General features: G+C 46.8%; 1 protein-coding gene across 4 annotated transcripts in view; it reads left to right on the forward strand.

Annotated features, from left to right (window-relative positions):
* The window catches only part of FBLN5 (fibulin 5), a 78,876-nt gene that overhangs the window by 32,233 nt on the left and 19,453 nt on the right, over positions 1-27,190 (forward strand). For all 4 annotated transcript variants that reach the window (XM_030802942.1, XM_030802941.1, XM_030802943.1 and 1 more), the window contains 2 exons: positions 20,891-21,013; positions 24,604-24,720. In XM_030802942.1, the coding sequence (XP_030658802.1) occupies positions 20,891-21,013; positions 24,604-24,720 (240 nt within the window). The remainder of the gene's footprint in view (positions 1-20,890; positions 21,014-24,603; positions 24,721-27,190) is intronic.

A 27,190-nucleotide genomic window follows, 5' to 3' on the forward strand; every position in this document is an offset into this window, starting at 1 on the left:
AATTAGAATGACCTGCCACATTTCTTTTTTAATACTACTCTTGCTAGTTTTAGTGTCCACATATAAGCTTGATAGAGTGAGATATTGTTCCTTTTCTATTCTCTGGAAAGTTAGAATGGTCTAACCTTAGGTCATTCATGGAAATTTTATTCGAATTCAATTCATGGAAAGTTTATTTGAATTTGCCTGTAAGATCATTGAGATTTGGTATTTTTGTGTGTGTGAGTGGGAAGATTTTTAGCTATTGATATGATTTCTTTTTTTTTTTTTTTTTTGAGACGGAGTCTCACTCTGTCGCCCAGGCTGGAGTGCAGTGGCATGATCTCGGCTCACTGCAACCTCTGCCTCCTGGGTTCACGCCATTCTCCTGCCTCAGCCTCCCGAGCAGCTGGGACTACAGGTGCCCACCACCACGCCCAGGCTAATTTTTTTTGTATTTTTAGTAGAGACGGGGTTTCACCGTATTAGCCAGGATGGTCTTGATCTCCTGACCTCGTGATCCACCCGCCTTGGCCTCCCAAAGTGCTGGGATTACAGGCGTGAGCCACCGCGCCTGGCCGCTACTGATTATAATTTCTTAAAGTTAGGGGACTATTTGCACTTTCTGTTTCTTCTTAAGTCAGTTTTACGTAGTTACCTTTTTCTAAGAACTTGTCTACTTAATAAGTTTTTAGCTTCATTTGCGTAAGCTTTTTCATACCATTCTTTGTGTTATCTATTTGATCTTTGCTGACTTTGTAGTTCTGTTGTATTTTCATTCCCAGTATTGTGCTAACTCCTTTTTTTTTTTTTTTTTAATTTTTTTAGACAGAATCTTGCTCTGTCACCCAGGCTGGAGTGCAGTGGTATGATCTTGGCTCACTGCAACCTCCGCTCCCTGGGTTCAAGTGATTCTCCTGCCTCAGCCTCCTAAGTAGCTGGGATTACAGGTGCCCGCCACCACACCCAGCTAATTTTTGAATTTTTAGTAGAGATGGGGTTTCACCATGTTGGTCAGGCTGGTTTTAAACTCCTGACCTCAGATGATCCGCCTGCCTCAGCCTCCCAAAGTGCTGGGATTACAGTTGTGAGCCACTGCACCCAGCCTTGTGTTAATTCTTTAATTAAAAAACAAAAAAACAACAAAAACCACACAGATATTGCCAGAGTCATCAGTTTGCTGTTTTCAAAAAGAAATTTTTTGCTTTGTTGCTCTCCCCTATCTCTTTCTTTTCCTTTTGCTTTTATTTCATCAATTTCTGTTTTTTATTCTTTTCTTTCTATGTTTTGGATTTGTTTCTGTTTAAATTTTTTTCTTTTTTTCTTTTTTCGAGAGTCTCATTCTGTTGCCTAGGCTATAGTACAGTGGCATGATCATGGTTCACTGCAGCTTTGATCTCCTGGGCTTCAAGTATCTGGGACCACAGGCATGTACTATACTGCCCAGCTAATATTTGTGTTGTTTTTTTTTTTTTTTTTTTTTTTTTGAGATGGAGTCTGACTCTGTCGCCCAGGCTGGAGTGCAGTGGTGCGATCTCGGCTCACTGCAAGCTCCGCCTCCTGGGTTCACGCCATTCTCCTGCCTCAGCATCCTGAGTAGCTGGGACTACAGGCGCCCGCCACCGTGCTTGGCTAATTTTTTTTGTATTTTTGTAGAGACAGGGTTTCACTGTGTTAGCCAGGATGGTCTCGATCTCCTGACCTCCTGATCCGCCCGCCTCGGCCTCCCAAAGTGCTGGGATTACAGGTGTGAGCCACCGTGCCTGGCCAATATTTGTATTTTTTGTAGAGACAGGGCCTTGCCATGTTTCTCAGGCTGGTCTCGAACTCTTGATCTGAAGTGATCTGCCTGCCTTGGCCTCCCAAAGTGCTAGGATTACAGACATGAGCGACTGTGCCTGGCCCAGTTTGTTTTCTAATTTCTTAAGCTGGTTGCTTAGCTCATTAACTGTAAGCCTTTCTTCTTTCGTTAAGTCAGCACTTAAGACTACATATTTTTTGGTGTGACCTGTAAGTTTGGATGTATGGTATTTATTGCTATTAAGTTGTAAGAATTTTTAATTTTCCCTGTAATCACTTCTTATTGTCCATGATTTATTTAGTGGTGAGTTTCTGAATTTTACACATTTATGGGGATTTGAATTATCTTTTTGTTATTGATTTATAACTTAATTGCATTGTCATCAGGATATATGATCTTCATGATTTATTCACTTTGGTATCCAAAATGCCTAGCACAATACCAAGAATGTAGATGTCATTTAGTAAGTATTTCCTGATATAATTGAATGATAGGTGAGTGAACATCTATTGACCAGGTATTAGAAGAATTATCTCTTTCTGCTCAAATTGTCCAATCCTTCCAGCTACTTGATATTTCAAAATAACTCCGCAAATGGGCACTGGAAATATAATGGCCCCTCAAAATTATCTTCTATGCTGCTCACTCCTTTCCTCCTTTGGCCTGGGAAACAGACACTGAGTGGGTGAGTGAGAGAATGCTTGTAAAACTGGTCGTGTGAGACCATCAGACCCAGTCTTATACCTAATAGATTTAGATAATGGCTCTCCCTCTTATTTCTTCTATGACCCAGAGAAATGCATTTCTTCTTTAATAGTAATAGGCTCTATTAATACATTTTAGGTGGCATTTCTTCTAGTGGAATCTCTTATCTCATTGAATCCTCCAAAATATTCAGGCACGATATTCTCATTTTAAAAATGGGGAAACGGACATGAAGCTAGTTAGTGGAGGGGCTGGTTGGGTTCCTGATGTCTATTTTTCGTTCTGTACACGAACCATCTCCACCTCATTTTTATCACTTATAACGACAGGGTAGTAACACCTTAGACTTCCCTAAGGGAATAGAGGCAGATAAAAACTTGTGATTGAATTATACTTGTAAAAGGGTGTTTGAAGACAAATAATGAAAAATATGAATCCATTCTGCACTACTCAATATGGAGTACATATTGAGTTAATACACATTGGTTAATACATATTGGTTAAATGAATGAATGGATGAATGGATGGATGAGTGAACAGCTCTTATTTTGATGAGTACATTTTCTGCTTTTTGGATCAACAACCTCTTTAGCATATTAAAGAAGAAAAGTGTCTCAGTCTTTTCCTGAGCCCCTAAGAAGTGCTTTTTTTTTTTTTTGAGTCAGAGTCTCACTCTGTCACCCAGGCTGGAGTGCAGTGGTGCAAACATGGCTCACGGCAGCCTCGATTTCCCAGGCTCAAGCGATCCTCCAACCTTAGCCTCCCGAGTAGCTGGGACCACAGGTGCACACCACTATGCCCAGCTAATTTTTTTCTTTTTTTCGAGATATTGTCTAGCTCTGTCACCCAGGCTGGAGTGCAGTGGCACAATCTCGACTCACTGCAACCTCCGCCTCCTGGGTTCGATTGATTCTCCTGCCTCAGCCTCCCGAGTAGCTGAGATTACAGGTGCATGCCACCACGCCTGGCTAATTTTTGTATTTTTAGTAGATACAGGGTTTCACCACATTGGCCAGGCTGGTCTTGAACTCCAGACCTCAAGCGATCTGCCCACCTCGGTCTCTCATAAGTGCTGGGATTGCAGGTGTGGGCCACCACGTCCTGCCCAGCTAATTTTTCTATTTTTTATTTTTTGCAGAGACAGGGTCTCGCTATGTTGCCCAGGCTGGTCTCTAACTCCTGGCCTCACCTGATCCTCACACCTTAGCCTTCCAAAGTGTTGGGATTACAGGCATGAGTCACCATATCCAGCCCCGAAGGGCCTTTTGAAGATGCCTGTTTAAGAAGTCTTGAAAGAGGTCCAAAGGGAAATATTAGAACTTCCTTATTTTAGAGCAAATCTCAGGAAATACGGCAGTGTTTATATATTATAACATTTAGATAGTGCAACAACATTTATAACAATGTTTGTGTATTAAACTAATACGTATACAATGTAACAATGATGCACAGTGTAATATACATATGACATGAGACCAACTGGAAAATAAATAACTTAATTGTGCTCTTAAATGCTTTTTAAAGTAACATCAGATGAGGAGGTCTCCCGCTTTCAGGTTACCCTCTTAGCAAGTTTTCTTCCTACTTGCTAATAGGTCTACAAGGTCACCCCCTCATTTTGTGTGCAGAGGCACAGTGCGGGCATCTCCCAGCCATTGTTTTTTCGTCTTTTCCTCTTGCATCCTCCAGAGGGCCTCCTTAGCCCTGCAGAGGTAAGAGGTTTAGGGAGGGAGTAGTGAGGGCAGGGAGCTCAACTGGGCCCCAGAGCGTTCGGATTCACCAACCTTTCCAGATAGAAGAGATCTCAGAGGCCTTATTTTCTCAAACAAGCTGAGAAAGCCTTGCTGGAAGGCCACTGCGGAGCTGGTGGAAGATTCCGGGCTAGAACCTGGCTTTCAATTCCTTCTTTATCTTTTCTTTTAGGAGGTGCGCTCCCCGCCCTCACACTCCCTTCTCTTCCTCTTCTTCCTCCTCCTACTTCTTGAGATGAAGCTATTGCCTGTCTTGACTGAGGGCCAATTCTGTGCCTGGTACTGTGTTAAGAGCTTTAGTTATGTGTGATTCTCACAAAACCCCATGAATTAAGTACCATCGTTAATTCCTTTCACAAACGAGGAAACCAAGGTTTTTAGGGGCAAGCAAGCAACCAACCAAAAAACTTGTTTAAAATTACAAAGCTGGCCAGGCATGGTGGCTCACACCTGTAATCCCAGCACTTTGGGAGGCTGAGGCGGGCGGATCACCGGAGGTCTGGAGTCTGTGACCAGCCTGGCCAACATGGTGAAAGCCTGTCTCTACTAAAAATACAAAAATTAGCTGGGCATGGTGGTGTGCACCTATAATGTCAGCTACTTGGGAAGCTGAGGCAGGAGAATCACTTGAACCCAGGAGGTGGAGGTTGCAGTGAGCTGAGATCGTGCCACTACACTCTAGCCTGGGTGACAGAGTGAGACTCTGTATTCAAAAAAAAAATTACAAAGCTAAAAAAATGAGGGCAGCAGGATTTGAACCAGATCTGACCCCAAAGCTGGTGTTCCCACCTGCCTGTGTTGTCCTTTGAATCGAGTTACTAGAGGCTCAAGATGTCCACACCATAGTCCAGACCTCTTTGTTCCTGCTTCTGTCCTTCCCTGCCACCCCTTCTCCACCTTCATCTTTCTCCCCTCCATCCCTTTCTCCCGTCCATCCCTTTCTCCCCAGCACTCTACTCCCATTCCGTGATGCTTGAATTTTAATTCCTCTGTGGAGATGGGGGCTACGGAAGACATGTGGGCTGTTGGGGTGGAGTGAAGTTTCTCAGGAGCACAGGATGCTGCTGGACTTTTCTTCATGGGGTTTTGTTTGTGATCACAGGTTGATTATTTCTTTCAGTAGGAACAGTTTAAAAAACTTAGAATGCAATCAATGGAGAGATATGTTTTGATTTACAGATATTCACTTTTTTATTGTAGTAAAAATGCGTAACAAGAAATTTATTATCTTGACCGTTTTCAAGTGCACAGTTCAGTAGTGTGAAGTATATTTACGTTGCTGTGCCGCAGAACTTTTTCGTCTTGCCAAACAAAAACTCCATATCTATAAAGCAACATTCTCTCTTTCCCTTCTCTCTAGCCAGTGATAACCACCATCTACTTTCTGTTTCTATGAATTTGACCTCTTTAAATATATCATAAGTGGAATCATACAGTATTTGTCTTTTTGTGAGTGGCGTGTTTCACTTAGTATACTGTCCTCAAGGTTCATTCATATCGTAGCACGTGTTAGAGTTTCCTTCCTTTTTAAGGCTAAACAATATTCCCTCATGTGAATATACCACATTTTGTGTATTTGTTCATCTGCTAATGGACATTTGGGTTGCTTCCACCTCCTGGCTATTGTGAATAATGCTGCTATGAACATAAGTGTATAGGTATCACTTCAAGATCCTGCTTACAATTATTTTGTATGTATATCCAGAAGTAATATTGCTGGATCATGTGGTAATGTTGTATTTAATTTTTGGAGAACCACCGTACAGTTTTCCACAGTGGCTACCCAATTTTACATTCCCACAAGTGTTCAGTTTCTCCACATCCTCACCAACACTTGTTTTTTTCTATTTTTTGTTTTTGTTTTTTGTTTTTAATTGTTGTTTTAAATCATATCAGCTGTCTTAGTCCCTTTGGTGTTGCTATAACTGAACACCACAGACCAGGTAATTTATAAAGAATAGAGGCCTATTTAGCTCATGTTTCTCGAGGCTGAGAGGTCCTAAAGCATGGTGCCAGCATCTGGTGGGCCTTCTGGCTGTGTCATAACATGGTGGAAGGCATCATGTGGCCAGAAAGCAAGAGTGTGAATATCAGCTCAGGTCTGTCTTCCTCTTCTTAGAAAGCCACCAATTCCATCATGGGGGCCCCATTCTGATGACTTTATTTAATTTTATTTACCTCCCAAAGGCCCCAGCTGTAATCAACCTAAGAATTTTAGTTGGATTTCCCACCGTTTTAATACTGTCACAGTAGCAACTGAATTTCAGTACATGAACTTTGAGGAACACATTCAAACCATAGCAGTAGTCATCCTAACAGTTACGAGGTGAGTGACTGGGTTTTAAATTAATATTCTGTATCAGGCACTGTGCTTGGAGTAGGGGCTACAAAGATAAAGTGTGGTTCCTACCCACACATCACTCACAGTCTTATGGCTAGACTAATGTTTCTGTGGGTGTGAATACTTGCGCTGGCATCATCTGGATGTTGGTAAAAGTATTGGTTCCTGGCCAGGCGTGGTGGCTCACGCCTGTAATCCCAGCACTTTGGGAGGCCAAGGCAGGCGGATCACAAGGTCAACAGATCGAGACCATCCTGGCTAACACGGTGAAACCCATCTCTACCAGAAATACAAAACATTAGCTGGGCATGGTGGCAGGCACCTGTAGTCCCAGCTACTCAGGAGGCTGAGGCAGGAGAATGGCGTGAACCTGGGAGGTGGAGCTTGCAGTGAGCTGAGATCACGCCACTGCACTCCAGCCTGGGTGACAAGTGAGACTCCATCTCAAAAAATAAATAAATAAATTAATTAATTAAAACAAAAAAAAGTACTGATTCCCGGGACTCTTTCTAGACCTCCTGAATCAAGAGCTCTATATTTTTAAAACAAGCCTCCAAAGATACTCTTACGTACACCACTGGGCTAGATCAGTAGTTCTCAATTTGGCTGTACATTCAAGTAGATTTCTGGGTTCCTCCCGGGGTTCTGATTTAACTGGGTTGGGGTGGGCGCCTGTGTTTTAGAACTTCCCAGGTGATTGGAATGTACAGTCAAGGCACATTCGGCGAAACACTGGACTAGGTGATCTCTAAATTCTTTCCAGCTGTAAAATTCTGCCCCCCCAAGCAGCATTTTTTTAGTTCAGCAAATATTTATTGACTTGTCTCCTCCTTTCAGGGCTCTGGGTCAGCTAGGGTGTGAGGGTCAAGAAAAGACTGGGCTCAAATAGAAGGCCTTGAGTTCGTATCCTGACTCATTCATACTGACTACCAGGATAACCTTTGAGAAGTCCCCAAACCAAGAGAGGGTGATAGAAGCCTAATAAAGAAAGTCTCTGTAGAAGATGGGAGAGGTTGACTGTGCCGAATGCTGCTAAGAAGGTGTGAAGGATGAAGACTGGGAATGAGAAAGGATCGTCGGATTTGTCATTGAGGAGGTCATTGGTGACTTTGATGAGAGAGGCTTTCATGGAATAAAAGAGAAGGAAGCCTGATTGGAGTCAAGAACAGGAGGTTTGGAGGCAGAGCAGTGACCATAGACAGCAGCTTCTAAGAAGTCTGTGGCAGAGGGGTGCAGAGAAGCGTGGAGAAGCACATTGGGTCAGTTGTTTTTTAATAGAATTTCCTCCACTACTGCTAACAGTGATTGGAAAAGCGTTTATTAAGAACTCAATTGAGCAGGCACTTATGAGCAGACTTCTGACGCAACCCTTTAGTGTCAGTGAATACTTTATTATGGCATTTGGGTTTTTTGGGTGTTTTTTTTTAATATGAGAGTCAAATTGTTCTGATTGAAGCTAACTCAGAGACAGCATCAAAGCATAAAACTTAATGCCAGTTTTTTTGCTCAACTACAAGGGGCTAGGACTAGTATATGTGGGGCATCTCACTGGAGAAAACATTTCCTAAGACTGAGAACCAGTACCAGTTCCCACATGCAGGAGAGGATGGCTGTGTTTTTACTCCTTCTTTTCTCTCTACTTTTCCTTCTTCATCCATCTCTTCTCTTTTCCTCTTTACGATCCATTCTGCCTCCATTATCCTCCTCGTTCTCTTTTGCTTCCTTTGCTTGGCACATGATGCCTTTATAGATGGGCTCCCATCTCATCCTCCACCCCCAGCCCAGCTCTCACTGTGCACTCCTACGTGTCTGGGTGCTCCAGTGCACTCCTACGTGTTTTAACTGCTCCAGTTAAGCTCCCCCCGGCTCTCTGATTGTACAGTACCTCTCATGTCTCTGTGCCCTTGCACGTGCTGTTCCCTACCTTCTTCTTTTGGTGAACTCCTACTCATTTGTATTAGGGTACACACTAAGCCACTGTAACAAAGAGACCTTCAAAACGCTGGTTTAGATAGGAGAGAATTTTATTTCTCTCTCATGCTGCAGTCCAGAGGCAGGTGGTTTAGGGCTGGTAGGGAGGCTCAATGTGTAGTTTTCAGCTCTGGGTCCAAAATGGCTGCCCTGGCTCTTACCATCACATCTGCATCCCAACTAGAAGGAGGAGAGAAGGGACAAGGGGACTATGCACCAGTTCTTTTTAAAGGCATGACCCAGACATTGGGCATATTACATTTACTTATATCTCACTGGCCAGAACTTAGTCACATAGCCACACTTCACTGTGAGAGAGGCTTAAAAATGCAGTCTTTGGTTGGGAGAATAGATATTGGCAGATGATAGTCTCTGCTGCAGGATCCTTCTAGATCCATCTGGTGTCTTCTACTCCAGGAAGCCTGTTTCCCCTGGGAATGCCCCCATTCTTCTCTCCAGCATGACATTCACCATCCTGAGTTGGGATTACCTTGTCCCTTGTCTGTTCTCAACTAGACTGTAAACAGACAGGGCCTGTGTGTCATTTATCTTTGAATCCCTAGTACTGATACCAGTGTTGCCTCACTGGTATAGCATAAACAACTCCCGAGCAGAGGCATTATGGGCAGTGGGACTCGGGCACTGTGCCTTTATGGTGGGAGGGAGGGCAAGGGTGGTCTGGCAGGTCAGCCAGCTGGTTGGCCCCACATGTAGCTCCCTCACCTCCCTGCCCTCCTCATTGGAGACATCCAGGAATCTGCTGGTGCCCACAGAGGGGTGGCTGGGAAAGGGCAGCCCCATTCCTCAGCCAGGTAAACATGCAATCCTGAAAAGTATTTAATCCAAATATTTATTTTAGGTTCATGTCATCGTATCTCTTACCAAGTCCAAAGGGTGATGGGGAGCAGGGCGTGGCTGTTTCAGCCCTGCACTGTTTGTGGGTGTGGCCCGCACTTTTAGACTCCCAGGGCATGTGGCCACCCCTCAACTGGGAGGTGGTATGTTTCAGGGCTCTTTCTCTCTTGCTCCGTCTCCCTCACCCCTATGGTCCCAGCAGGCTTTAGCCTCTTCCCCTTGTTTCCTGGGCTTCCAGTTCCTCTTGGGTCAAAGCCTCCACACTATTTTCTGCTACGCTGGGGTCATCTGCTAGAGATGAGGAGCAGGGAGCTTTGGACCCTACTGGGGTAGAAGGGTGAGGAGAGGGCAGGGGATCGGCAGAATGAGTTGGTCTGTGACCAAAAAGTTCATATTCTCAGTCGGGCATGGTCATGCCTATAATCCCGGCACTTTGGGAGGCTAAGGCAGGCAGATCACCTGAGGTTGAGAGTTCAAGACCAGCCTGGTCAACATGGTAAAACACTGTCTCTACTAAAAATACAAAAATTAGCCAGGCGTGGTGGCACACGCCTGTAATTCCATCCATTCGGGAGGCTGAGGCACAAGAATCGCTTGACCCAGGAGGCAGAGGTTGCAGTGAGCCAAGATGGCACCACTGCACTCCAGCCTGGGTGACGGAGCGAGACTTTGTGTGAAAAAAACAAACAAACGAAAAACTCGGTCAGGAGTGGTAGCTCACGCCTGTAATCCCAGCATTTTGGGAGGTCGAGGCGGGCGGATCACAAGATCAGAAGATCGAGACCATCCTGGCCAACATGGTGAAACCCCGTCTCTACTAAAAATACAAAAATTAGCTGGGCGTGGTGGCATGTGCCTGTAATTCCAGCTACTCGGGAGGCTGAGGCAGGAGAATTGCTTGAACCCGGGAGGCGGAGGTTGCAGTGAGCCGAGATCATACCACTGCACTCCAGCCTGGCGACAGAGTTAGGCTCCATCTAAAAAAAAAAAAAAAAAAAAAAGCTCATATTCTTAGTCACCTACTGGCCTGCTTCTCATAACTTGTTACTGTGTTGTGAAAGAGCCAGCTGGCACTTCTGCGCCTTGTCCTAGGAGGTTTGGGCTCCAGGAATGTGTGTATGTGAGGGGCCCCTTCCCCTAGGTCATTGTCCAGTGTCTAGACCTGTCCTCACCTGTCAGCAGCTTCATGACACACCCTGTTGCGTGTTCCCAGCCTTCTGCAGCGCCCTCACATGCTTGTTTGTGTGCCACATCTGCCCTCCTCTCTTGCCTGCAAGCTCTAGGGGGGCAGGTGATAGGAGTTCCATTTTAGACATAAGGAGGCTGCCATGCAGACGGTCACTGATGTGCACAAGATCACCCTGGTGATTTGTGATGGGATCGGAAGTGGTGGCAGGGTTTTCTCACTGCAGGCGTGGGAAGGGTGCACATGCATATTTCATGATCATGCTCTGAGAGTGACCCAGCTGGGAATGTTTGCTGCTGCTGATGGGCTGATTGAGCCCAAGGGCTGAATTTGCATACCTGGGTATTCTCACGGCCAGCTTGAAAAATAGGTTTCCTGGGTATCCCCTGAGAGGTCCTGTTGATGTCAATTTTCAGGCCAGGAAGGTTTATCTTTTCCCTTCTATGATGCTCCCCCTCTCCTATGATTGTTGAGAATAAAGTTCTTTCTCATCTGGGATGTCAAGCTGTCCTGGGAGGAAAGAGGAAACATCACTTACTCCATCAGGCCAAGCACTTTGCTATGGACTGAATGTTTGTATCCCCCCAAATCCATATGTTGAAGCCCATTATCCACAATGTGAAGTTATTACAAGGTGGGGCCTTTGGGAGGTGATTACGTTTGGATGAGGTCATGGGTGGAGCCCCCACGTTGGGACTGGTGCCCTGATAAGGGGATGAAGAACCCTGAGCTTTCTCTCTGCCCTGGGAGGGCTCTCACCAGAACCTGACTATGCTGCTTACCTGACCCTGGACTTCCAGCCTCCAGAACTGGGAGAAATGAATGCCTTGTGTTTAAGCCACCTAGTCTATAGTATTCTTGTCAGAGCAGCCCCACAGTACTAAGACATGCATAGTATGTTAGAACTTCTGGAAGTTGAGGATGCTTTCAAATCAGCCCTGGGCCATGGCTAGGGTGGGACTAGGCCTCCAGGCACTATAAGCCTCAGCCTGGGGCTCTGTGGGATTTGGAATTGTCAGCCAATGTCCACTAGATATTCTTCATCCTCTGGGAATGAGAGATGGGCCACAATAAGGTAGATGGCGGACTTGTCTCTTCCGATGTGTCTGGTGGCTTAACTGAATTTTCCTCTTGCTTTCAGAAGAGTCTTAGAGTCAAGTATCTTCATTTCCAGTATAATTCGCTTTAATACTCTCTAGTATGCCAGGCACTGTGTGGGGTGCTTAAGATATGATTGTGAATAAGGCCCTTTTCCTGCTTTCAAGAAAGTGGAGGTTCCGATGCACGTGGCTAACTATATTGTAGGAAGTGAACCGCTATAAAATTAGACGTGCTTTGCCCATACGTGAGTAGGAAAGTAGGCTTAACTCGCAGTGTTGCCAAAGTATAAAGCGCCTACCATGAGGGTTCTAGGGAGGAAATGTAAACTTGCCATTTTTGTGTTTTGAGGTGGTTCTGGAGGTTTAATGTTTAGGGCACTTTCACCAGGGAAGGATTGGAGCTGCCAGACAAGTGATGAGGTTATTACAATCATTTAGAGAAAAGACAGTGAGGACCTGGTAGGGGATGTAAGGAAAGTGGGAAATTTGCAAGATTTTCAGAAGAACTGCCTGGCCTTGGCAATTGTATGAGAGTGGGACGTGAAGAGAAGATTTAAGGATGACTGTGGTCTCTAGCCTGGGCCACTGGAAAACGGTGGCACTGTTAACCGAGGCAGAGCACTGGGAATGGAGCGCTGGCGTGGGGAACAGGTGGGAGGGGCAAGGAGTTCACAGACTATGATACAGGTCAGGATGGGTGAGGAATAGGCTCAGAGGGAATGAGAAGGAGGCACCCTCAGGGAGATGGGGAGATTACAGGAGTCAGGATCCATAGCATATAGAAACTGTGTTCATGAGTACTCAGTTAAGAAAGGGATGCTGTGTGCTGGAGGAAATATGTTGTCCTTTCTCCTCTTGGGATCTTTTGTACTTTTTGTTATCTCTTTATGGATAGTCAGGGAATTGAGTTCATAGGAAATCAAAACCCCACCAGTGATCTAAAGGGAGGAGAACCTTCTGGAAGCACACAGTGCCCTGCTCAAGGCATTGCAACCGTAGGCACCCAACCACTACAGGGTGGAGTTAAAGAAAGGCTCTGTCCGTACACCAGAAAAGCATTCTGTTTTGGCTAGACTGTGCTAGAGTCTTTAATAAGACTCCAAAAATAACAACTCTGTTATAACCTGCAGGCTTTATCTTAGAGAGAGAAGAATCCAGTTAAGAATCACTGCTTGATTTTTTTCCCCATTAAAAAAAATAGTTTCAACTTTTATTTGAGATACAGGGGTACATGTGCAGGTTTGTTGCCTAGGTATTTTGTGTGATGCTGAGGTTTGAGGTATGATGGATTCCATTACCCAGGTATTGAGCATAGTTCCCAGTAGTTAGTTTTTTGACCCTTGCCTCCCTCCCTTCCTCCTCTAGTAGTCCCCAATGTCTGTTATGGCCATCTTCATGCTCAGTTCCCACTTATAAGTGAACATGCTGCTTGATTTTTGAAAACTTAAATTCCCTCTTAGACTCTCTTAAATATTGCAGTTACTTATGCACCAACCTAATAGTTTCTGAAACTCTGAGCAGGTTGCATGGATACAGAACCAAATACCACTTGGAACAGTCTAGCACCTTATTACTCAAAGTGCGGTCCCTAAGCCAGCAGCATTGGCCTCATGTGGGAGCTAGTTAGGATTGTAGAATCCAGTGAATTAGAATCTACATTTTAACAAGATCCCCACTGAGTCATACACATATTAAAGTTTGAGAAGTATTGATTTGGCACAGTGGATTTTAGATAGAGTTTTGCATTGGATTCATTTAGGTAAAATGTGTCATTAAAATAACACAGCTTTCCAAGCCTCAGCCCCAGAAATTCTGATTTAGTCAGGCAATTCTCTTGGGTAACCAGATTTGGAAACTATTGGCTTCTAAAGATTCCAAAATCTCTGTCGATGGGCAAATGGCAAAAATTTCAGTAAATGCAAATCTCGTTTGAACTCCACGTCTGTTTGCTTTATGTTCACGATAATGGCCAAAGCCTCATGGCTTTTTGGAAAAAAAAAAAAAAAAAAACCCATGTCTAGATTGACATTAGACATGACTTGTCATCCCCTTCCTCTCAGGACATCTTGATACATGATGCTCAAGAGGACATGTGATTCCCCTGGCCCCGTGGCAGGGACCATACACTGGCAAAAGTTGAATGGGCTTGGCCAATTCACTGCCTAGTTTGAAAGCAACTAAAGTCAGCTGATGTTTACCAAGTGCTCTGGGGATGAAAGTAATTACCCAAGAACCAAACAATGTGATCTCCATTAGTTGCATAGTTTGTCTCTGTAGAAGATCATAGCTTGAAGGGGCCTTTCAGAACTCTCCTCCAGCTCTCACTTTAGGGATAGAGAGAGAGAATCCATGGAGAGGTTGGGACCTGGATTCCAGCTGGTTTCATTCAAGAGGGAAGGATATTTTGTTGTTTGGAAAATGGACCACATATTTGTTGCCTAATCAGAGGCGCAAAATGAACAAACTTTGTATTCCATGCTTAATCTCAAGTGTTGGGGAAAGTGCTGTAAACACAAAAAGATCTGGCTCCTAGTGATTGGCCGGGACCGTAAGACACATGGAGTGCAGATGTCCTAGGAATTCGACAGCGAGTTCTCCAACGCTGAGATCTTTAATTAAACAGGTGTTTGGGAAGTAGGTCCTGTGTAGCTTCCAGCCTTGGCTGGGCTTGTCTTGCTGAAAAATGGCACCGACCCAGCCCAGCAGCAGGCCTGAAACTGGCTTCACTTGGAGGCGTAGGAATGTGCCATTGTTGTTTTCTTCTTTCTTATCAAGCCCCATTAGCTTGAGCAAGGAAGGAACAAAAATGGGCTGGGAAAACATGTTATTTCACTGGGTAAAAATTTACTACCAAGGAAATGATTTTTGCCATATCCAAAAATGGAAGAGTGGAGGCCTTGGAAAGGTGTCTTCCAAGGGCTCTTGGACAGCTTCTCCCTGTGTCACCTAGTGAGAATGTTTCCCTTTGGCTGATGGCCGTTCTCACACAAGAAGAGAGATGTTTGGCCGACGTTAGGTACACAGGCTCACAAACTCAGACCTTGCCTGTTCACAGTATTGGAGCAAAGAAGGCACGGGAAGAGGCAAGAATCAGGTTGTGAAAAGGTTGATCATACATGGCCATTAGACACACGTACCTTTATGCTTTTGGATGCCTACAATTATAGAATCATAGATGGGCCCAGAGATGCCTGGGTGCAGAGGTGGAGATGGAGACTCCATGAAGGAATGGACCCTGGCTTTCCTTACCTCTTGTCCAGATCCCCCGCCATGTGCCTGGGGCTCAAGGGGGAGAAGTCCCTGGCTTTGGCTGTGGTTGAATCACAGAACTAACCGTGCTTATAGCCCATGAAACCCCTGGGCTGTCATCCTGGTGTCTTTAGTGAATTCTAGAACTGCGTCTGCAGGAGGCAGAAACCAAGCTTCTTCTATCTTCCACAGCTGTCAGAAACAGCACCTCCCCGGGGAAGGGAGCTATGTGCCAGGCAGTCAGGCTGGCACCTGTGCTCCTGTTAATTCATGAACTCTCACATCTACCTACGAGGCAGGCTACATCAGCCCTGTTGCAGAACACCCAAGGATCCAGTAAATTGCCCTGCCTTATTTAGTTATCAAATGTGGGCGCCTGGATTCACACCCAGCTCTGTCTGCTCCCAAAGTTCTTATTATTTTACCTGCTAGTCTTTTCTGAGGAGTTCTCAGCCCGTTGGTGTATTTTTCTTTTAAACTTTGGTGCTTGGAGAATGACCTAGAAAATGTTCTCCCTATGGGCATGGGGAAGCATTAGTGTTTTGTTTTGTTTTGTACAGTTTTTAAAGGACATTTTATTTCTGTTAGAATTTGTGTTATGAAAACAAAGTACTTTCAACTTTCAGGAATAAATGCTGAACTGTAAACACATGTATATATATAATATATGCATTCAAATATAACAAATAGCTGTCATACATATGCATGTTATTTATATTTGAACATATTTATGCATATTTAATGTGATATATTAAGTCTGTTATAACTGCCTATAGAGATTTTACTTAATAATCTGTGAGTTAATACTAAGATCGTACTTGGAACCATTACGTTTATATGGGACAGAAAAGTGGGTTGTGTGATGTTTTCTGAGAACCAGCCCACTCCCAAGGGGAGGACATAAAATGGGCATAAATCAACAATGTAATACCCACGAAGCTGTCTGAGAACTCCATATAGTGAAGGAGAGGAGTGCCAATCACCACTGGCTTCCTCTGCAGAGTCCTGCTCCAAGGACTAGAACAGTCAGCAGATGTGTGGGCTGTGGCCCCTTCCTGTGCTGTCCATGAGTCAGAATGGAAGGTTCTGTTCATGTTGTCATCCCCGAGATTGTTGGACAGTTGTATTTTGATGTGTTGAGGCCAGTTTCTTCATCTGGTGCTTTTGTAAGATCTTTTCTGTACTTGAAGGATATTCTTTTACTCCTTTAAAACACACCAGCCTGAGGGACATGCCTTTATTCCCCTTGTCCTTGCATATCTGCCCACATGAAGCTTACTGTCTGGCTGGGGAATGTGCGACATAGCTAAGGGTATGAAATCCTAAAAGAGCTTCCCGAATATGTAGGCCACTGTCCTGGGGCCTGAAAGCCCTTTCTGTCTATGGCCTCCTTGGAAGGCATTGAGGAGGTGATATTGATGGGTTTTGATGACTTTCCTAAGTGAGCAGTTGTTTCAGGTTGAGAAGGCCACTCTGTGGATGTCTCAAGGGAGAGGTGCCAGTGCAGGTGAGACTGCAAGATCAGCAGAGCTGTGCTGCTTGATGCAGATGACGACTTCTTCCTGGCAGGGGCAGTGCTGGGCCTTTCCAGGTTCTGGGAGAGTTGGTGAGCGCTTTCCTCCAGTTGCCAGGGTGCTGGTCATCTGGGCAGCAGATAGACATTGCCTCACCTGGGGAGAGCCAAGCCACGGTTGCTGTGGCAGAATCCTCCAAGTGCCCAGGCACCTGACTGGGGTGACAGCACCCAGGAGGGAGCAGGGAGATGAGAGGACTCTCAGTAAAGTCTGCTTCTGGTACCATACAGCGGGAGGGAATATGCTCAATGCCAGCTCTTCCAAAGGTCCTGGAGGCTGGGGAGGACACACACACATACACACACACACACACACACACACATGAACACACAGCCACTGCAGAGCATAAAGAATGAATGAATGGGGGCCGGGCACGGTGGTTCATGCCTGTAATCCCAGCACTTTGGGAGGCCGAGGTGGGCAGATCACAAGGTCAGGAGATTGAGACCATCCTGGCTAACACGGTGAAACCCTGTCTCTACTAAAAATACAAAAAAATTAGCTGGGCATGGTGGTGGGCACCTGTAGTCTCAGCTACTCTGGAGGCTGAGGCAGGAGAATGGTGTGAACCTGGGAGGCAGAGCTTGCAGTGAGCCGAGATCGCGCCACTGCAGTCCAGCTGGGGCGACAGAATGAGATTCTGTCTCAAAAAAAAAAAAAAAAAAAATGAATGAATGAATGAATGAATGAGCAAGTGAATGAATAAAGGATTGAATGCACCCAGCATTCTTTTGTCTTAGGGGACTCTTCCTGACTACTGCGCAGGAAAGGAAAGCAGACCCTGTTTTCACATGAGGATACTGACACTTGCTCAGGTTGTCATAGCTTGTACTTTTCCACTGATGCAGAAAGGGAGGCCCTGCCAAAGAATGTCCTTGGAGTGATTCAATGTATTTTTCCTTCTGTGATTTAAGTCAAATGTATTTAATCTAAGAAGTTCCGCTGTGAGCTGGAACGTGTGATGAGTCTTTCAGCCTCCCCCAGAGGAAGCCCACCGTGTGAACGCTTCCAGTTTCAGCTCCATCAGGTGCGAAGCTGACAGTGGTTGGCATGGTGGTGGCTGTTTTTAAAGTACACACACCCAAATGGGCCTGTCAGCTAGTTGGCTGGAAAAACCTTTCTGGGGGCTGCAAGGGATTGATGTTTGCCGTTCATAGGTTCATTCATTCAATAGTTATTGAACATTTACCAGGGACACAGCATTACCCCAGGTGTGTTTTGAGGCTATAAAGATGAGAGACTCCCCCCCAAGAAAACTTCAGGGACTTATTGACTTCTCAAAATATAGTTTCCCATGGACAGTTCATTAAACAAGTTAGTGAAAGTTAAAACTTTAATTTTAAAACCTGTATAAACAAAATTGTTGTATAACTGAGTTAATTCTTTTTTTTTTTTTTTTTTTTGAGATGGGGTCTTGCTGTGTTGCCTAGGCTGGAGGTCAGTGGTGCAATCTCGGCTCACTGTAGGCTCAACTTCCTGGACTCAGGTGATCCTCCCACCTCAGCTTCCTTAGTAGTTGGGACTACAGGTGTGTGCCACCACACCCGATTAACTTTTTGTATTTTTAGTAGAAACAGGGTTTTGCCATGTTGCCCAGGCTGGTCTCAAACTCCTGGACGCAAGCAATCTGCCCACCTTGGCCTCCCAAAATGCTGGGATTGCAGGCATGAGCCACTGCACCTGGCTGAGTTAATTCTTTAGTTCAGTAAAAGTGCTGGAGTTTTTAAAAGAGTGAACTTCAAAGATTTTGATTCTCGGCCTGAATACTTTGCACACATGCCCATGATGGGGTCCTTTGTGCCCTTCTGAGTCCAGCCTGGCCTGCTGGCATGCGTCTGGTTTCTCTCTGTAGGACTTGGCAGGCACATTGTGTGGGACGCAAATTACGCAAGCACAGAGGCTTGGGAACTTGCTGCCACCAAGCCTCTCCAGTGATTCTTCTCCTGTGTTGGTCACCCTCACCCTTCATTCCCCCCAAGGCAGGAAAAAGAACAGAAATTCCTAAGGCAGTGTTGTTCCCAGGACACAATTGCCATCCATCACTCCCTGCTGGGAAAATGTAAATACGCACCAGCCGATAGTAGCACTATTTATTGTCATAGACTTCACTGTGGATTTGAGCAGGAGCAGCTTCTGGCCAAGCATTATTCACCAGCTCCCCTGGGAGGCTATGCTCGGTGGGTAGAGCTGGATGGAAGGGAGGCAACGGGGAGGCTGGAGTCCTTGCAGCTGAGAACAGGGCTGGGTCTTTGCCACTGAGGCTACACATGCTCGACATCAGGGTGGAGTGGAGGCTGCCGTCATCTTGGCACCAGGTTCTTGGAGGTTGTTCATGTTTAGAGGCGGGAAAGCCACTTCCATAGGATTCCCGGACAGCTGTCATTTTGGGGTAGGGTGGGGACTGATCAGCGTTGATGGCGGATTTGTGGCCATATCACCTGAACCCGAGGGACCACTGCTCACCCAGTTGAATGTTTTACTGAAGCGCACAAAGCCCCGTGCTACACGAGGCTCTTGTCCTCAAGGAGCTTACACTTTTGCGTCTTAGACACCCCCATCCCCACCGTACGTATTCAAAGAAGCCAACTGAATGGATGATGATCAAGTCTGCAATCTGCAGTGTCAGGAGGCAGACAGCGTGGGAGTGGGGTCAGTAAAAAGCAACAAAAGCTCAGCCCTCCCTCAGCCCAGTCTGCCAGCTCCCCGCTGAATCTTCTTGGTCCTGGGTGGTGTGACCTCTGTCAGACCTGCACGGAGTAGACTTAGAGTCAGGCAGGCAGGGAGGCCTGGACTCAGCTCTTGGTTTGGTGCTTATTAGCTCTTTCCACTCAGTTTTCCCATCTGTAAAATGGGGATTGTGAGCCCACCTCGCAGGGTGATGTGAGAGTAAATACAAGTAACAAGGTAGGTGTCAGGCACATAACACAGGCTCAGTGAATTGCAGCTTTCAGTATCACTTCTGACTGCACGATGGTCCATTCGGTGAAGGTGGAAAAAAGGTGTAGATGAGCAAACCCTGATGCAGGAATGAAGAGGGGAGGGAAGGTGACCCACCAAGGTGCAGGCGAAGGCAGGGCTGACGAGGAGAAAAGGTGTTGGGGTCCTTTGGACCAGGCAGATCCAGGAGGCACCGTGGATCCTTGTGGAGTAAATTAATATTTAATGAAAAGTCTCTTCCTTTAGGTCAAAGTGAGAGTGTGGCATCGGGAGGCCCATTTCAGGATCTTGGGCGCTCTCCCCTAAAGTGCGGTGCAGAGGAGAAAGGGGAGGAGGAGGTTTCAGTTTCAACAAACAGTTTTGAGCACTGACCCTCCGCACCAGATGGCTCGGGAATGGCCATGAATATGGCTCGATATCTGTGCTCTGAAGCTCTAAGTTAAGAAGGGACCGAGGTGGATATAAGTGTCTTCATGCCACCAGACAGATGGCAGTGGGCTCTAGAGCAGCACACAGAGACTTGTCTGAGCAGAGGACAGACAGAGATTAGCCCCAGGAACTCTGGAGTGGAGCAAAGACGGGAGAGCTTCAGACCGAAAGATTTTCATGGGTGAATACCATTAAGCAACTAGACTGCCAGCTTCTGTTGGCAGGGAACTTATTTTTTTTTTCTTTTTTTGAGACAGGGTCTCACTCTGTCTCCCAGGTTGGAGTGCAGTTGTGCCATCTCGGCTCACTGCAAACCTCCACCTCCTGGGCTCAAGCGATCCTCCCAGCTCGGTCTCCCAAGTAGCTGGGACTACAGGCGCATGCCACCAGGCCCGGCTAATTTTTTAAGTTTTAGTAGAGACGGGGTTTCACCATGTTGCCTGAGCTTGTCTTGAACTCCTGAGCTCAGGTGATCCACCCATCTCAGCCTCCCACAGTGCTGGGATCACAGGCGTGAGCCTCCCACAGTGCTGGGATCACAGGCGTGAGCCACAGTGCCTGGCTGCAGACATTTCCTTCACTTCTGTTTTGTTCTCAGTGGTGTTTATCATAGTTCTGTGCACACAGTAGGTACGCAGCAGGCCCCTGTTTAACATATGAATGAATAAGCCTAATACAAAACGGCTTTCTAAATCAAGTAATGGTTATTGTCAAGGTGGTGCACCTTCAGAGAGCAATGGCATAGGATGGCAGAAGGATGCCTGAGGATAAGGGTTCCCTTCTTGGCCATTTCCCTTTGTGGATTTCTGGTGAGCAGACTAGCTCAGCCTTCAGTAGAGGTCAGTGTCTCCTAGAGGTGCCCATCAGGGAGGTGCTGCCACCTCCTTGGGTATAACCTAGCGACCTTATCAACTGCCTCCCAGCCAAGACAAGCAAGCCACTGGCACCCCTGGTGGCTCCAGGGCTCTAGATGGATGTGAGTGACATTCTTTGGACGATGTCTGTGTTACAGATGTGGACGAGTGTGCAACAGATTCCCACCAGTGCAACCCCACCCAGATCTGCATCAACACTGAAGGCGGGTACACCTGCTCCTGCACCGACGGATATTGGCTTCTGGAAGGCCAATGCTTAGGTAACAGCTCTCTGGGGGGTCACAGGGACTCTTGGAAGTTAACGGTTGCCAGGGGCATTTTGAGGTATGGGCATAGCTGGCTTCCTGAGTGTAGTAAGCTTTCCTTTGCCCAGGAGGGTGGGAGGGGTGGAAGGCTATTGAACTCACATGTGTAACCACCCTTGAAAATCAATTGCCATCATCACCATCTTGTCAACATTATAGTTTTTGAATGTATTTACTTATTTCTGAGACATAGTCTCACTCTGTCACCCAGGCTGGAGTGCAATGGCACAATTTTGGCTCACTGCAACCTCTGCCTCCTGGGTTCAAGTGATTCTCCTGCCTCAGCCTCCTGAGTAGCTAGGATCATAGGCATGTGCCACCACACCCAGATAATTTTTGTATTTTTTGTACAAATAGGGCTTTCGCCATGTTGGCCAGGCTGGTCTTGAACTCCTGGGCTCAAGTCATCTGCCCGCCTCAAAAGTGCTGAGATTACAGGCGTGAGCCACCACGCACGGCCTTGAATGTTTTTTCTGTTTTTTTGTTTGTTTGTTTTGTTTTTTTGTTTGTTTTTTGTTGCTCAGGCTGGAGTGCAGTGGCACGATCTTGACTCACTGCAATCTCCACCTCCTGGGTTCAAGTGATTCTCCTGCCTCAGCCTCCTGAGTAGCTGGCATTACAGGTGTGTGCCACCATACCCAGCTAACATTTGTATTTTTTGTAGAAACAGGGTTTTGCCATGTTGGCCAGGCTGGTCTCGAACTCCTGGGCTAAAGTGATCTGCCTGCCTCAGCCTCCCAAAGTGCGGAGATTACAAGCGTGAGCCACCATGCCCAGCCTCAAATATATTTTTTAAGGGCTATAGTTTTGGATGTATTTTTTAAATTTGATTTTACCTTGACTTTGTTCCTGTCTTCACGAAGTTTATATCCAGGCCAGGAAGTGAGAGAGGTGAGGATGATTTTGCTTTAGTTAGAAATAATGCTAAGAGAAGGGAACACTTTTGCTTAGTCACAGAAATGTGGCAAGTCTTGAATGTGGATCAGTAGATCCTGATCTTACATCAGTTCCTTTCAACACCCTGTCTTTGCCCTTCCCCCCCGACGACCACACCCACCCCACCGGCCATGGCCTTCCCTTTTACTCCTGAAGAGTCAGTCATCACCTTTGCAGTTGGCATCTGCTGTCTGATCTTTCTGTTTATTTTACTGGAGGGTTATTTTCCTTTCTTCCCCTCTAGTTTTGGGTTTAGCCAAGTGAGTGAATTCATAGCAAACTGTAGCTGTTGCTTCAATTTCTAATTCTAGGGTGTGATTTCTATGCTGTGTTTTCTAGAAAAGGCCCTGCCAGTTTAAATTCTCTAAGACACCATTCTGTTGCCTGAAAGTCAGTCCTGGAGGAGCTGAGAAACAGATCCAAACAAAATCATGGAAACAAAGAAAAGCTACCTCTTTCCAAGTTTCTTGATTGAGGCTGAGTGGGTCTGCCCTCAAGCCCTGTCCGAAGCATCCTTGAGGCCTAGATGGGCTAGATTCTCCTTTCCAGGCTTGCACGCGGGCGTCTGTGAATATGACAGTCGCTGTGCATTCAAACCAACCTCTGCTATAATGGAAAATTTGATGCTACTTATTTGAACATAAGCAGATCAGTGAGAGAGAGTTATTTGTACAGGAACTTAATATGTCGAATTTCAGAGCTGGAAAGGATGTTGAATATTATGTCATCCAACTTTTATAGCGTCGCAGACTGAGACTCAAAGAGAAGGAACATTTTAGACAAAGTGAAAGTGAGTTGGGTCTAACTTCCAAGTCTTCTGTGTCTCAGTCTAGTTTTTCTTTCCCACCACAAGGGGCGCTGGAGTGGTAGGGGGAGACCGGGATATACTAGCCCTGTTACAGAAACCCTCTGATGTGAGGGGTGCCAGCAACTCGGACATTCCTCTACCTGGGAGGGTTGTTCTCTTCCTGGGAGCACGGAGCTGTGGGAAGGATGCTCATGGATGCCTAGCATAGTACCATGTGGCCCAGCCACTCATATTCACACCTGAAAGGAAGACTTCCCCTAATTATGGCTGAACTCCTGCCCTCCCCTGGCTAAACTCGCCTTTCCCTTTCAAAATGCAAGTTCCATAGCCACACACTATCTGTTCTGTGTACCACTGGAGATGCTACTTTTGCAGAAAAATGAGGGGTCGGGGGCTGCCTTTTTTCCAAGGTACCCCTAATGAAGGGTACCCTCTCCAGCGCCTGCTGCCTGCCTGGCCTTGGTGATGTGCCCAACTGCACTCTGGGAAGAAGTCAGGGCCAGCCACTGTACAGCCAATGGGCCTCTGTGCAAGAGCTGCCCTGCACTCAGGGGCAGTGCAATGGGCCAGGTTAGAAGTAGCCGGGACTTACCGACAAAACAGAATCACAGGACAGGGCACAGAATCTGAGAAGGGCTGAACAATAGGGAAGGGATCAAGATGGATCTGGGAGGTGGAGTCCTTCCTGGCAGTAGGTAGAAACCAGGCACAAAGACTGAGGCTCTAAGCTGGCCTCCAGAGTCCTGGATGGCCCCTGGTTCCAAAAGAATGGGGGAACCAGGGAGGAAACCTGGTTAGATTGGGGGAGGTGGGGATAAGGACCAGTTCCAGCTACAGTCAGATCAACTGGTCACAGCAGGAACCTGTATTGGTGCCATCTCGGACTCTGCCAGGAGGCTGGTGATTTCATTCACTACCCTTACCCCACAGGACTGAATTCTCCAGCCCATTATCACATCAGCTTGGGGTGTTGAGAAGTGCTTTCCCAATGACATCAGGCTCCCCATTGATGGATACATATTACAGGGAGGTCACATTGCCCAGCTCTGCTCAAAGGATCCATTCACCCACAGTGCTGCCACTTTCCCTGGCAAGGCCAGCTGTGGCTTGGAAGAGGTGTGTTTATCCAGAGTTTTATGTTCACTCTGGTGCAAGGAGGAGATTCAGGGTGAATTCCAGTGCCCTCATGTTACTGGATTCATGGGTCTCCAGGGTCATGCTGCCCGGCTCGTCCTGGCCTAACTGGCTCTTGTTCCTGACAGCTGGACATATTCATCGTTCATGCAGCTGGCAAGGAGCCTACTGGAGTGATGCTATGGATTCTTCTTACGTGTTAAGAAGAATCCCGGGCAGTGGAGCCTCTACATGGAATCTTCGAGTTGAATCTTAACATTGGATAAATCTTAAGAGCTGGGTAATCTTAAATCTTAGAGCTGGGAAAAATTGGAGAGTCCATCTTGGATAAACCTTAGTGTTGAATCTTAGAGCTGGGTAAAACTGGAGAGCTCGTTTTGCCCAACATCCCGCTCAAAGCAGAAATTTCTTCTGCAACTTTTAGGATCGGTTCAGGTATTTATGGGACTGAGATGGGTCGAGGAGGGGAAAGATGGTGGGGAGATTGAGCATTGTAATCGAGACAGCATCACCATCCGTGACACTCAGTAGGCACTTTCTTGGCTCCTGTTCCCGTTTGCTTCCGTTCATGATCCTGTTTGGGAAGAGCAAGGCAATCATGCCACGCTAGTGGGGGCATCTTTGAGTGAGGAGACCTGTCTCACTTTGCTTGCATTTCTGTTTCCAGACATTGATGAATGTCGCTATGGTTACTGCCAGCAGCTCTGTGCGAATGTTCCTGGATCCTATTCTTGTACATGCAACCCTGGTTTTACCCTCAATGAGGATGGAAGGTCTTGCCAAGGTATGTGACATGCATGATAACTTGGACATGATATGAGACACTAGCTGCAGCCTTCTTCAGCGCCTGGCAGCTTATGTTTGTGGGAAACACTGCTGCTACAGTATATTCCTGTTCCTTGTCACTGCCCACCCATCCCCATTACTACAGAAAACCAAGACCTGAACCTCGCTATGTGAAGCATCTCAAAAAGTGCTCTGAATATGGCTGAGGGTAGGACCTCAATCCTCCACTGGCTGGGAGTGTAGTTTCACGGATTCACTTCTTTTCTGTGTCTGCTACCCAGAAGTAGCCTTGCTAGCTTTCTTGCCTAATCAGAAATTTGGTTGCATGTCCTATAGCCTAAGTTCAGTTCCTGAGGCCTGAGGAGGGTTGGTCAGGGTCCCTGACCCTTCATGAATCATAAAATAGACACATCCATGCTAGGCAGGGGTGTCGTGGGCAATTCTGAGGCCTCTCGCTATACTTTTCCCTCCAACCTGTGCCAGGATGGCCTGTTCCTTAGCAAAGGGTCTGGTGGTGGTGGTACTGTCTCCTGCTACTCAGCATGCCCCCACAAAACCAGACTGAAACAAAGGCATTTTCTGGTTTTCACATGATCATTTGAAATACTGATAAGTAAGAAAAACAAGTTGCATGCCTATTGTGGTTTCCATCTGAAAGTTTCTTCTGCTCAGGAAGTGAATGGGGGACTTAAGACCCAAGGAATTAGCACAAATCCTGCCTTGGCCCCCGACTTCCCCCTCAACTTCCAGCTCCCGGCCCAGGCCTCCAGCCCCTGGCAGCTGCTTGGCTCAGGTTGGAGTTGGAGGCAGTGCTGCAGACACAGAATGAGGTCTTTGTCTGGAGACCTCAGGCTTTGCAGGGCCCATTTCCTTGTTTCATTCACCCTTGGAGTTCTGGCTGGCAGACTCCTGGCCATCGAGTTTGGAGGATATTAAGTCTCCTTTACTTTAATTGTATCTAAATCATCGGTAAATAGGAAGGCATCAGTGTTAAAGAGTTTGATCCTGGATTCTTTCTAAGTCTCTCCTCCAAAGCTTGTTCTGCTAATTGTTCCAAGAAGTCTGGACTGTGTTCGTCATGCCAAAAGAGGTCATTTTCTTCCGAGAGTAGACGCCAGGCCAGGAGGTTGAGGAAGCGGATAAACAAGGGCCCTTCCTTCCCACTGGAGCAGGAGGGGGCGCCTGGCTCCCTTGCTGCTGTGATAAGCGGCTTAGGGCAGATGCAGGCTTCTCTGTGCCAAGGCCTGGGATTGGAGGTGCCAGCCACAGGCTGGCACAGTGCACCCAGTACCTCCTGAGGCATAGCCATGCCCAAGCCAAAAGGCGCCTGCGTCTTTCAGGCCTCTGAGGAACAGGTGTGTGACAAAGAGCAGATAATACACCGGGCAGTGCCAAGTCCACAGCATAATAAAGTAGCAGGCCCAGCACCCAGGCCTGGGTATGGGCACTCGGCCACTGGGATGCTGCATCCGCAGGGCCCATGGGCAGCACAAGGCATCGCATACTCCAGTGAGCTTTTGTAATCCTGACTCTTCGTGTGTGGAAGAGTGCTTTGCACGCTCAGAGCATTGTCACGTCTGTTCATCTCACTGAACTCAAATAATAAATAGCCTCGTGAGGTCAGCAGGCAGGTGTTTGTGGCTCTGCTTCACTGAGGAGGAAATCAAGGCTCAAAAAGGTTAAGCAACTTGGCCAAAGTCACGCAGCCAAGTGGTAGCAGAGCTGAGAGTAAAACCAGGGGCCCAGACTTCTTGTCCGACAGGTTGGAGTGGGGCCCTGTGTGCCCTCAGCAGCTTCAGAAGGGCATTTGGAAAGGGCTGGCAGGAAAGGGCAGTGAGAACCCCAGGGGGGCAGAAGCATTTTGGTTGCCCTGCTCTTCAGAAGCAGCTGAGAGTGGTGAGGGGGTGGAATGAGTTCATTCATCTCTGAGGGGCCAGCGCCTGGCCAGAGGCTGAGGCCACCAGCCCTAACACTTGCCAGTACTGTCCTGTCTGAACTTGCACTCAGTGGCTTCGCACAGTGGACATTTTCTTACCACCTCCTGTCCCCGGTGGGGAAACCCCAACCTCCCACGGGCACCGGTGGGAGCCATTGTCTTGCTAGACCCTCTCTCTACAGCTGTTCATTTATTTGTTTTCTCCCTGAGAGCTCCAGAGATGCCAGGAGGCAGGAACTTTGTGGCCATGGGATTAGCCTCCCCTTTAAAAAAAGCCTCTCAGTCTGCTCACCGTGAAGGCTTTTAGTGACATCTCTCTTCAGAGGCCTAAGAGGTTTACCTGGACTTGGGAAGAGGATAGAAAATCTCTCAGCTGGAACTTTGGCCATTGGTGTATGGAGCATTGTGGGATGGTGCTTACAATGGGTCAGCCAGTGCCAGTGGGAAAGAGGCTCTTCCCTGCCCTCGCCGCACCATGGGCTGTGCAGAATGAATCTTGGTTTTTGTGGAAAGACCCCTGACTCATGTTCCA

Source organism: Nomascus leucogenys, chromosome 22a, assembly GCF_006542625.1.
Source record: "Nomascus leucogenys isolate Asia chromosome 22a, Asia_NLE_v1, whole genome shotgun sequence".
Taxonomy (NCBI): Eukaryota; Metazoa; Chordata; class Mammalia; order Primates; family Hylobatidae; genus Nomascus; species Nomascus leucogenys.